This window comes from Parasteatoda tepidariorum, chromosome 3, assembly GCF_043381705.1.
Source record: "Parasteatoda tepidariorum isolate YZ-2023 chromosome 3, CAS_Ptep_4.0, whole genome shotgun sequence".
NCBI lineage: Eukaryota > Metazoa > Arthropoda > Arachnida > Araneae > Theridiidae > Parasteatoda > Parasteatoda tepidariorum.
Window position 1 is genome coordinate 14763158 of NC_092206.1, and position 12889 is coordinate 14776046.

The following is a 12889-nucleotide window of genomic DNA, read 5'->3' on the forward strand; positions in this document are numbered from 1 at the left end:
ACCTTTAAGTGAGTAAAGTTTTAAAGGTTGGCGATAAGCTTTTTATGGAGATTTAAACTGATACTAGATTTACATTACGGTCTCACCTTTGCAATAAAAGTTCTTTATTTGTGTCATAACTGTAATTATTGTCGAGAATAGAAATTAGATAATAGCTCTATGCAACAATATTGTTATAAAAGTTACAAAAAATTATTATTTTTTATTCTTTAAAAAAGTATAAATATGTTAAAAAAAGATTTCACAAAATGGCTTTGATTATTTTGATACGGAAAAAAATTTCTAGCGAAATTACCGTTTTGAATGATAACATTTATCCAAAAAAAAATTACTCTGATCTAGAAAACCAAATTATACGGTTTTTACACCATACATTTGATAATCTTTCCATTCATATGATAACAGCTTACGAGAAATTCGCGCTTTAAAAAATATAGTTCCATTTACCACACATTTAGTAAAATATACAAAACTGGAAAATAAATTTACACTAATAAATGGTTTTTATGCCGTACGCTAAAGTATAATGATAAAATTACCAAATTTTACGACATTTACGAATTCTATCACTTATTCTATAATCATGTTTATTTTTAATTTTACCAGAATGTTTGCCTAACGCTTCGGTAAAAATTACAGAGATTTTTGCTGTTCCCATAGAGTCAGAAACACAAAACATTTAACCATAATCAGGTTGTTTGGTTAACTTTTTTTATCAGTTTAAGAATTTCTCGCTTATTTGATAAAAAAAACATAATCATTTCCACCCTATGAATTTAATTTAATAAGCAATTCAATATTGTAAATAAAATAGTAATTATCTAATATTTAGAAAATAATATTGATATGCTAATTTATTTTTTATAGTATAACATTAAGAATAAATTATTGAAAATGTAATATTGTTAATATTGATAATATAGCGTTTATTATTTAAATAAAATTTAATTAATTTCAACTAATTTTATAAATATTAAATTGGTAGTTATTTTCAAGCTAATTTATAAAATAACCATTTGCTTTATGCGAAAATATCTTTTATTGCCAAGAATTGTGATTTGCTTAAAAATGCAATCTAAATAACGTACTTTGCACAGCTGAACAATTTTTGTTCTTTTCAACAAGTCTTAAAATTATGGCACTAGAAAAGAAAAAAAAAATAACACCATGAGGATGACCTTACAATTGTTTTATTTCTCAAGCAACGAATTTTGACAACGTTGGTGGAGAATTTTGATGACCAGATTTTTATGAACATATTGGAATCTATTCACATATTTCCCTTATGTGACACCATAAACAAGGGTATTTTTTTTTTCATCTACTGGCAACACTATAAGAACATTTATTCAGGATTAACTTTGTTATTTTTTCTTAACTCTTTCATCGCAAAGGAGAAGAAAACTCGCCTTCCAGGAACATTCGCTGTGTTAGATTGTTGTATTATTGAATACTAGTGGGCTACGCCCCCTGCACGCAAACACTCGCCAACCCCCGAAAATTGCTACACAATCTTATATGGTTAGCTTCGCAAACCAAGCTCGCTTCGCTCGCTACTAACTTAGGTACATTGCAAGTGCACAAAATTCTAACAGTTTTTTTTTAAAAAAATTACATCTTTTTAGTAAATACTAAGTCATTAAAATAAATTTGTCAATAAAAAATAATTCTAAGTCATAACAAATAAATGACTTGTAATTCGTTAAACCTATTAGAAATGTGCTCTAGTATAATTCGTGATATAAATCAAGAATCGTCAAATAAATTCGTAATATATAAGCGCTTTCGACAAAATACTAAAATAGAGATCTATCGACAAAGACTACTCACTTCTGCCTAGCTAAATAGTATGAGATTGCCGCAGCTTATGCTCTCTGGTTATTTCAGTTTCCGTTTTTAAAAGCGCTATATGCTGAGCCACTTCAACTAGATTTGGCATTTTTAGCGGCAATCATTGGTCGATTCGCCGTGTAAGAGAAACAGTAACGTAAACAAAACAAAGCAAACGTTGCCACCGGCGGAAAGAAAATACAACCAAAATTTGGGAGCCACGTAAGAGAATTATATATATTAGATGGTTATAGATTACAATTGATTATTATTAAGATAAAATAAACAGGTTTTAAAGGAATTTGCTTTTTGTTCCAATTTCAGAGCTGCTTTGGAATTCTAAGCATAGAGGGGGGAGGGACAATGGCCTGCCGACGAAAGAGTTACGCAAAAGTAGTGTTGAATAATTACATGTACGTTCAGTATTTATTTAGAATATTTTTATTTTCATAAAAATAAGAATTTAGTTACGAAGCAACTAATTTGATTTATTTTTAATCCTTTCTAAAATGGTTGATTTTAAAAATAAACGGTATTAAGGTGCTGCTGCTTACTGTTGCACCAATTCATAAGTCGTATAGTTTGAGAGGTTTGCATATACTACACTTAAGAGGACTCCACACCATTGAAGAAACTTTAAATTGCAAAAGGCTCTTTCATTTCCTTACCAAAATTTAAAATTTAAATTATAGAAAATGTGAGTTCAGACAGACCTAGAATAAGCTATGAAGTTACATTTGTAAAAAAGAAATTTTCTAAACATGAAAATGCAAACAAATCATTGGAAGAGTACATCTTCGTTGCCTAATTCTTAATTATCTTTACTTAATTTATTTTCATTTTGATATTTTGAAAATTTCGTTTCAATATTCAAGACATCGTGGCTTACTCTAGGTTTGCCTCAACTCACTTTTCCATACTTTAAATTTTAAATTATTTATGCAGGTGAGGGAGAATTTGCTATGAAAAGTATCTCCGGAGATATGGCGTCCTCTTAATGGAGAGTTGAGATCAGTTCTTTCTTTGCTTATATGCCTTCTTATTTCACGACTGAGATGGAAATGAGTTTAATATTTCTGCTTCCTTCTGAACTTGCAAAACTCATACTTATGGTGGTTTGTGTGATTTTCTGAATGTCGGTTAAATTTTAAAATTATTTTTAAAATTCAATATGCGAGGAATTTAGACAATATCGCTGATATCTCTTGAAAATAGTTAAAATTAAAATCCATGTCGTTTCACGTGTGCAAATCGCGGTGAAATATTTCGTCAAAATATTGTTTAAAACTAATTAAGGTGTTAGAATTAGAAAAAGGGTTGAATAATTTGAATATTTAAATGTAGTTTTGCCGTACACTCGGCCTTGTTACTATTAAAGTTTATATGTGGTACAAATTAATTTTGAAAAATAAATAAGTTGGTCACCAAAGGCAGCTCGTATAAAAGTTATAGCTTGCGTAAAATATTTGTTTATAAAATTATCTTTTGCAAAATCTACGAGAATTTTATTTTAATTCTAATTGTTAAAAATTACTGATATAAATTTTGTAACGCACTGAGTCAAATCATGGGGTGAATTTGCTTGACGAATTNTTTCTATACTACTATTAATGTCTGATAATTTCTTTTTATGTTGTTTAATACCTTACTATGTGTTGTATATTGTGGGTAAGTTTCATAAAATTCCATGTGTAATTTCTTGAGTTATCGCGATTTTTGTGAATTTTCCTTAATTTATGATAACCAGTGTAGTTAAAATTAAAATCCATGTCGTTTCACGTGAGCAAAGTCGCGATAACAGCTGGACGGTGAAAAATTTCGTTAATATAATTTTTAAGACTAATTAAGGTGTTAGAATTAGAAAAAGAGTTGAATAATTCGAATATTTAAATGTAGTTTTGCCGTACACTCGGCCTCGTTACTATTAAGGTTCATATGTAGTACAAAATAATTTCGAAAGATAAATAAGTGGGTCACCAAAGGCAGATTGTATAAAAGTTATAGCTTGCGTAAAATATTTGTTTATAAAATTATCTTTTGCAAAATCTACGAGAACTTTATATGAATTCCAATTGTTAAAAATTACTGATATAAATTTTGTAGCGCACTGAGTCAAATCATGGGGTGAATTTGCTTTACGAATTTCACACTAATTTGAGCCAAATTGCCGTGAATACTAATTTATATTAAATAACTAGATATTACGATAATTACTCGATAATTACTCGATAATTCGATAATTACTCGATATTACGAAAATACAGCTTATTTTGGATATATTAGGCAGAATAAGTTGGCAGAAGTTTATAGTTCAACAATAAACATCGATTTTTGTCACTTGTGAGGATTATATATATATATATATATATATATATATTCTAATAAAACTTTAACAATAACGTTTTATTCGCTGATATGGTAATGGAAAAAAATATCCGCGCTCTGACTAAGGTATCTTATTTTAACTGTCCAAAATCATATGAAATATCCTACTCTATAAAAGTATTATTTATAAATTATTAAAATAAATCAGTTTATTAAAATAAAAATGTACACGTTAAAAAAAGCTCCAACAAAATGTCTGCATATGTGTAGCGACAAATAGAAAATATAAATAAATAGATGCAGCTACGTTGCAGTGGGAATCGAACCCGCTACATCCACGCCTTGTTTTAAGAACTTGGAAAAGCCTGACATTTAAATTACTTATTCAGGCATTAGTATATTCAAGCAGGCAGTTTTTATAGTTTTAAAGGATGGTAGATGTTAGCCTATAGCTCATATAGAAATGAAAACGCCAAGCCGACCTGCAACCTAGTTGCATGTCGGTGTATATACCAGTGTTATACCAGTATATACCAGTGTTTATTGAAAAAAATAGAGGCTATCAGACTAAGTTATCTTTTTATTGCGTTACCTGAAATTATACCACTTTTAAAATTTCCGGCTCTTTTTGTAAAATTGACAATTTTATCACGTTTATTATCATATTTTATCCGTAATTTAATCGAAATTCAATACGGAAAAAAATTAACTTTGCTTATTTGGTGTATCCACACAGTTAGATAAGGTCGTAATTGTTACTCTATTCTGGTAGTTTTGAGCGTACTATTTTTCTCATTGCTGCGCAACATATTTATACAACTTGACATGTTGTTAATGAAATTAGCTATCTTAGCTATTTAAAGAGTGATTGTATATATACGGTCCCACTTATTCTCAAAAGTAATATAAACCACTAAAATATTTATAATTTTCATTTCTTAAATACTACGGTTTTTAATCAATAACTTTAAATTTTGAGAATTCTATTGATAAAACAACGTAACGCTTCGATTTGCCGCGTATACGATGACTATACTCCATTGCAAGACCATTTCGGCTTAGGATTTAAGTAATCCTCCGCCACTGCAAATTGTTTTTTTTTATTTCGTTATCAAATTATACAAATATGCTTTCAATAACAATATATAAGCTTTTAAAAGTTAAACACATCATTCAGAATTTTAATTCTTGCTATCTTTTACGATATACACCGAAGAGCCAGGTCAGGTGAATTTGGGGGCCAAGACATGACTTGAAAGTCATTGGAATGTTCGTCAACGATTCGACCCTTATGACGTGGTGCGTTATCCTGTTGGTAAACACCATCCCCCGTAGGAAAAACTGTTGCCATGAGTGGGTGAACCTGGTTCTACTATGTTCAAGTAGCTTACAGACGTCAGGGATTGTTCCATGAGGATTATGGGCTCTAATGTGCCCCATGAAAACATTGTTCCTGGGCGAAAAACCATAAAAACCTGGGTGAGCCCATTGTTATAGATGGAGGGTGGTCATAATGTAATGGCTCTTCGGTGTATATCATGGAACTATTAAAAAGACGACATATTTCGTTCCATCAATTTCTTGGCAACAATCGATTTCTTGGCAGTATATTTCACTGAAAAGGAGAACATTTGTTTTTGAAAAAGAAACAACTATATATGACGTTGAATTTGATTGGTTCACTAAAAATGGCGCTTCCTCCTAAAAATGGCCAACAAATCAAATGCGAGATAAAGCGTTTTACTTTTGTTTCGCTGTAAGACAAAAATAGTCAGCAAGAAACAATATTTTTTTTATTTCATCCGTTTCTTTAATTATGAACAGAAAGTATTATTTAAATATGCTGCAACTCTTTAATTTCATGGGAATAGTTTTTATTCAATAAGTTTTATTTTCCTCATTTCACATAAATTAAGAAAGCAAGCAAAAAGACTGTGCAACGATAGTGCTGATGGCGATGTTGATATATGTTTGCTACGATGTTGATATTTATTTGGCGTGCACTTAAATGCAGACAGGCTTTCTCACATTGGGATAACAGTTTTTTTCTTAACTTGCATCTAACTGTTCTTGACTAGAGTTTAGATGCAAATTTTACTGCTTTGAAAATAGTTAAATATATGCGAGCAATACTTACTTTTGCTGCAATTTTCACTAATAGTTTTTGTTTTTAAATTTTTTAGAACTTCTGCTAATTTAAACTTTAATTTTTAACATTAAAAATAAATTAACTTTAGTCGTCAATGAGCATTTTAGTTTGGACATAGTTCAAAATGCATATTTGAGGAAAGAGACTTTTAAATGCCTCTTTAGGAGAATAGACAATAGCACAAATAGCTTAAGGGAACAAATGTTCATTTTCTTGCATGCGTTTTTTGAACTGTGTCCATTTCTTAAAATACGCCTTTCAAGTTATGATAATTTTTTTAAACACGCAATTTTAGTTACATCCATTTTTTAAAACACCTTATCAATCTATGTCCATTTTCTTAACCACGAATTTTGAACTATGCACAAACTAGGGATCTCATCGATGCATTTACATTTGCAAACTACCACCGTATGCTAGGGAGTGGATAATATTCTCTTTATTTCACACAATGGTTAAATTAACAGTTGTGTAAAAAGAACGAACAATACTACGTTATGAGAAATATTTTATTTTGAAAACATAAGAAACAAGTTTAAAATAAATGTTCCTTTGGTGTTTCTAAACAAGCAGATATTGATTTAGCTATAAAAATAAAATATATATCTCAGATTGTGCATTTAAACTTCATCGCGTGAAATAAGGATGCATCCGGAGGTGACCATTTTGTGGTTGTCCTTCAAGTCTCGGTTTACAATAACAGTGCATTTCTTGTAGGTGCTCTGAAAGAACAATTAATATTTCAGCATAAGTGGGGAAGTAATACAATTTTCAAATTCTGAAATATGTCATTCTGATAATTCCTTTTTTAAGAAACTAAACACATAAAATAGAGATTTTCAAATGTTTTTTAAGAATCAGTAACGTTTTTAAATAATGTTTTTAAACGCGAAGGAGTTTTTTGTTCGCTTTTGGCTTTCTAATGCTAATGACTATGACATCAAAGTCTTCAAATTTCATTAGAGCACGGAGACAAAGAAATCCGGTAAAATTAGAGCACTTTGTGGTATTAAAAGTTTTTGGGTAAAAATAACCTTAATTCTGGTTAATAAATCAAAACTTATTGCATTTAACTATTTATTTGGTACTTTTTCCGTTTAAATAGTAACGGTTTATTAGAAATTCTAGCTTTCAAAATTATAGGTCTTATTACCACCTATTTAATAAAAAATACTAAACTAAAAAGCGAATTTACCCAAATAAATAATTTTTGTGCCATGCTCTAGGGTATCGAGATCGAATTATCAAATTTTACCAAATTTATTAAATTATATTGCATATAATAAAGATGGGCTTTTTAGTGTTTTCATAGAACCAGAATGAAAAATTACCACATTAAAATAATATGATTTTAGTAGTATGATCAAAACTATCAGAATATGGTAAATTTTACCACATTTTGGTAGTTTTGACCATACTTTTTTTCTCAGTGTGAAGTCAAAAATTCTATATTACAATTTTTAGGATAAATAAAGAAGAGCATTAATTGCTTTCGCCGATATTATCAAAATTTCTTTAGATTTGTGATGCAATACACGAAACTATGTATTCTAGCATAATTTACCCTAACCTAATATTTTTTTGGGAACAATGAAATTAAATTTCATGTAGCCAAATATTTCTGACTATGTAGAAAATTTGAATTTTCTTTTAGATAAATGAGTATTTTTCAATCGTAATATTTAATCGTAATTAATCGTAATATCATAAATGTTTTTTTTAAGTATAAATTGTATTCGTAGTTTTTATTTTTAATTTTTGCACTTTTCGAAACTTTTATTCTTTGCAATTTATATTATTGTACAATTATTATTAACACAAAGGCATTACTATAAAGTTTCATCTGCTTTTTTAAGGAAAGTTATAGAAGTAATAGAAAAGAAAAAAATATTAAAGAATATTATGATAATTTTAAAGCAATTTTTAATGCAACTTTTCAAAAATTGATCATTATTTTACAAATGTAAATTTTGTTTAAAATAGTATAGGTCACAATGTTACAACTAGCTTTTTCTTAATTTAATAGTATTCTTTTTATTAGCATTTTTAACGGAAATGATTTGATTTCATTATTATCTTCGACATGGTGTTATATGCATGATAAAATTATCTTTGTCTGAAATGACAATTTATATGCATTGGGTATTTTTTTTAACTTTATCTTGAAACCTTAACAAGTAGTTAGTTATATTTTCTTTTAACTTTTCATAAAATTGGAGTGCATAAATAATGAAATTGACTTTAGATTTATTCTAAATGAAAAGCAATAAATAATTTAAATGTCTTAAGAGACTATGGCACTTACGACGGTGTCTTGAAGTTCACAATCTCCAGCTTCTTCATGAGACATTTCGCTCTTCTGGCAGGTTGTCAAGCCAACTACAACATCGAGTCTGAAGTTCAATCCAGCAACAACCTTTAAAAGAACATTGAATGTGCATAAAAAGAAAGAAATACCTATTTTTTTTATTTACATTCTGTTACTTTTCTGAACAATTTTGCTTCCATTTTTTCATAAATGAGCAACAAAATTAAAACCCTGTTAAAAAAAAGTCCAGTGACCAAAATCTCAAAGCTACATGCAGTTTATTTGAAAACAGCCTTCTGCAATTAGTTAAAAACTAAGAAAAAGAGTTCTCCTTCTAACAAAAAAATATGCGAATTTGGGAGAAACTATTAAAGTTGATAACTCGAAACTAGCCTTATCTTTTACTTCAAGCATTGATAAATATTTTCTCTCTGCATAAAAGGACTTTTGTTTTTTGTAGTTTGAGCAATTTTTTATAAAGGTCTACATTCTGGAATAAGTAATCTATAGTAGTAGTTTCAAACTTTCTCATATCCAACGAAACAATAATATACCAGCCCATTTCAGGGGAAGATAGTATGCAATAATTAACCTCATAATGTAATCTCATATTTCTAGCTACACTTTGTAAAATAAATGTTTTTAAATCAACTTTAAAATATAGAAAACTTTTCATCTCTAGACTTTTCTATTTACTTGATTTTAATTTAGTTGCACAAAATGTGCAACGAATAATTATTAATTAAATTAAAAAATATGCTTTATAAAAAGAGCTTAACTTATAAAAATAAAGCACGAAAAAGAATTTTCTATTCAAATATTGAAAAAAATATAATGGCTGTTAATTTCGATAAACACTGTGACCAATTCCGGACCATTTAAAGTAGGAAAATACATCGTTAAATCATGTGAAATAGAAATTTTAATTTATTCCTTCAAAAATGGGTGGTAGAAAGCAAAAAAAAAAGCAAAGAAAGCAAAAAGAAGAAGCAAATATTGGAATACGTAACGAATAAATGTAAGATTGAAATTTCTAGCAAAATTTGAGAATTTGTTAAACTGTTCTAATTTGTCAGCCTATATTTGATTTAAAATTTGAAATTATTATTATCCAAAATTGTGAAAAGAATGGAAAAAATATACTGCATTTACACCAGATATGACATTAATAATTTTTTAAAGACTATTTAAACAGCAATTATAATAACTAGTATTATAGTAATTACCGCTTTAGCTCATTCTTCTTTAAAATTAGCATAAATTTTTAAAAAAAAGTAATAATAATGACTTTTGATGAAAAAATTAATAAAAATAATATTCTTGAATACTCGAATGTAATAAATACATTTTTCGGAGAAAGATTTTATAATATTTTTAATGAATGCATTATCTGAAAAATATATGAACACAATTAACGTTTAAAAAAGTTTTTCTAAAACTTTTAAATCGTATCAAGTCTGATAGATTTTTCTTTCTATTTTTCTTAAAAATACAATTATTTAAAAAATAAAACTGCTCTTTTCAAACTATTATTAACAGTCCTGCGTTTCACGCAACAGTATAACTAATTAAGAAGCAATTTTAATATCTTTAAATTTAATAATGTGCCTGCAGTACTATATAATTAATTTAATATAGCTTAATATAATAATACAATTCTGTGTAACGTATTCATTTCATAAATTTATTTTTCTTTATAAGCTTTATTCAGTTAGCTTAATATAGTCATATATTGAAGCACAAAAAATTTATTTTTAGAAACATACTATTCTCAACATAGCCATATAATTAGTACAGTCATACAATTAGAAACAACGTTCTTATTTTGATTATTTCCTGAATTATCAGAATATTTAATTGAATATATCAAACTATAGAAGCTTAAAGGAAAATAATTTTCTCAAACATGTAGGAAAAAATTTTATCCGGGCAAAAATTAACTGGGAAAATTATTTGTCGTAAGTAATCCTGTAACTAACTAATCCCAAAAGTAATTAATGAAATTAACCAACTAATCTCCATACTAGACTAACCCCCAAAGTTACACTCGTAAAACACACTGATTTTTTATATAAACATCTGTAGAAAAAGAAGTTAATTTTGTTTTTTGTTGATTAAAGAAAATCAATTGTAATTGTAATAGAAAATCAATGCTCTAATGAAGAAAAAACTGACTGATTATTGAAATGCCGCCAATTTGATAATAACTCTCAATTAAATTCTACGTAACAGCTGGTCCTTAACAAGTCTGTGGAAGAATTTATGAAGAAAAAAAAACTTGAAAATATTAATTTTGCTATAACATGTTTCAAATTTTAATTAAGTATTTATTAAATATTTAATAAATATTTAATCAAAATAAATAAACGCAGCCAACAATGCTTCGTATTTCCATAAATAAAAAGAAGTTAGTAAATAAAATTTCCACACATCATCATTCTGGGCTAGGCATCAATCTAATTCAGTAATTCGAATTGCTTAAGAAACTTGAAAATAAATCTTCTTTTTAACCCCTATATGAGCAGCTGAAAACTATACTTTCCATAAACTTTATATATTTTTTAATGTCGATGGTAAGCTATTTTTCCACTTTGGTTTGCGCGACAAATCTGTGTTTATAAATTCAAAAAATACAGTAAATAAATAAAGATGAAGAACTTGGTTTAAAGAATTGTGTTGTATAGGCTAGCGTGGAATAAAGGCTAACATTCATGAGCTATTTTCTCTTGTACGTTCTGCGTTAGCTCATTTGATTATTTCTCAACGAGTTTATTTGTAGTTTTCTACACAGAATTTATAAATTTAGTTATTTTTAAACACAGAAGTTTAAGCCAACACTTAACAGTCAGTAAACTTTTCATAATATCACCAACATTCCTACCAAAGTAAATATTTTTAATTTAATTAATTTTTGGTAATAAACAACATGAAAACTTTCTATAAATCGATTTCAATCCCATAATTTTGCTAGAAGAGAATTGTCTGCAAAAGGTTATGATATAAATTTCGAGAAAATAGAATTGTAAAGTAAATAATTGTATTTTTACCTGTTTCTTTGCCTTGAGAACCTTGACGAGTCTGTGGTGGTATTTGGATGCAAATTGCTTGGACAGAGCTTCAGCAGCATGACCAGCAGCTACTTTTACGTCAGAGTCATCAACGTCGGCAGTTTCCCATCCTCCGAGAAGACCACAAGCAGCAAAAGCTACCAGAGACAAGAGCAAAATTTCCTTAAACATTTTTGGAATAACTTACTTTCAGTTGACGACTGTAATTGTAAGTGAAGCGAATGCAAACGTTGCTGAGCTTATATAGTAGGCACAGGAATTTTCCAACAGAATGGAAACATGTGTTGTTTCACACCAGATTTCCAGTTTTGTTATCACCTTTAAGTGTGTAAAGTTTTGAAGGTTGGCGATAAGCTTTTTTATGGAGACTTAAACTGATACGAGATTTATAGAAAGTTTTCACCTGCGCGATAAAGATTCTTTATTTGTTTCATAACTATAATTATTGCCGGGAATAAAATTGAAATTAGATAATAATGCTATGCAACAATATTATTATAACACTAACAAAAAATTATTATAACACTAACAAAAAATTATTATTTTTGTTCTTTAAAAAAAGTATAAAATTATTACAAAGATTTCACAAATTGGCTTCGATTATTTAGATACGGAAAAAAAATTCTGGAGAAATTACCGTTCTGAATGATAGCATTTATACAAAAAAAAAAAATAATAATTTTGATCTAGAAAACCAAAACATACGGTTTTTACACCATTCATTTGATAATCTTTCCAGTCATACGATAACGACTTATCAGAAATTCGGGTTCTCAAAATTACAGTTCTACTTACTACACATTTAGAAAAATATACAAAACTGGAAAGTGAATTTACACGAATAAATGGTTTTTATACGGTGCGCTAAAGTATAATGATAAATTTTACGACATTTAAGAATTTTATCACACGTTCTAAAATCATATTTTATTTCTAGTTTTACCAAAACCTTTACCAAACGCTTCGGTAAATTTTTTTAACCATAATCTGGTAGTTTGGTTAACTTTTTTTTCTCAGTTTAAGAAGTTTCCTCCTAACTAATAAAAGAAAAATTATATCCAAACTATGAATTTAATAAACAATGCAACATTGCAAATGAAATAGTAATTACTTAATATTTAGAAAACGATTTTGAAAGCAACAAAATTTAACTTTGATAGTATAATATTGCGAATAAAGTATTGAAAATGTAATATTGCAAATACTGAT

At 28.1% G+C, this 12889-nt stretch overlaps 2 protein-coding genes across 3 annotated transcripts in view; one reads left to right on the forward strand and one right to left on the reverse strand.

The window, feature by feature from the left end:
- LOC107440852 (adenosine receptor A3-like) overlaps positions 1-12889 on the forward strand; it is a 273931-nt gene that overhangs the window by 176458 nt on the left and 84584 nt on the right. The gene's annotated exons all lie outside the window — the stretch shown is intronic.
- On the reverse strand, positions 6796-11943 carry LOC107440888 (L-cystatin). The gene is made up of 3 exons (XM_016053960.3): positions 11660-11943; positions 8610-8720; positions 6796-7026 (listed from the first exon to the last, which is right to left on the reverse strand). The coding sequence occupies exons 1-3, from the start codon at positions 11849-11851 to the stop codon at positions 6925-6927; spliced, it is 405 nt and encodes a 134-aa protein (XP_015909446.1). The 5' UTR covers positions 11852-11943; the 3' UTR covers positions 6796-6924.

Coding starts and splice junctions, on each gene's coding strand:
- LOC107440888 (XM_016053960.3), bottom strand. CDS start 11,851: ATGTTTAAGGAAATTTTGCTCTTGTCTCTGGTAGCTTTTGCTGCTTGT. Junction 8,721..11,659: donor TTCTCAAGGCAAAGAAACAG/GTAAAAATACAA, acceptor GTTCTTTTAAAG/GTTGTTGCTGGATTGAACTT. Junction 7,027..8,609: donor GTGAACTTCAAGACACCGTC/GTAAGTGCCATA, acceptor TTGTTCTTTCAG/AGCACCTACAAGAAATGCAC.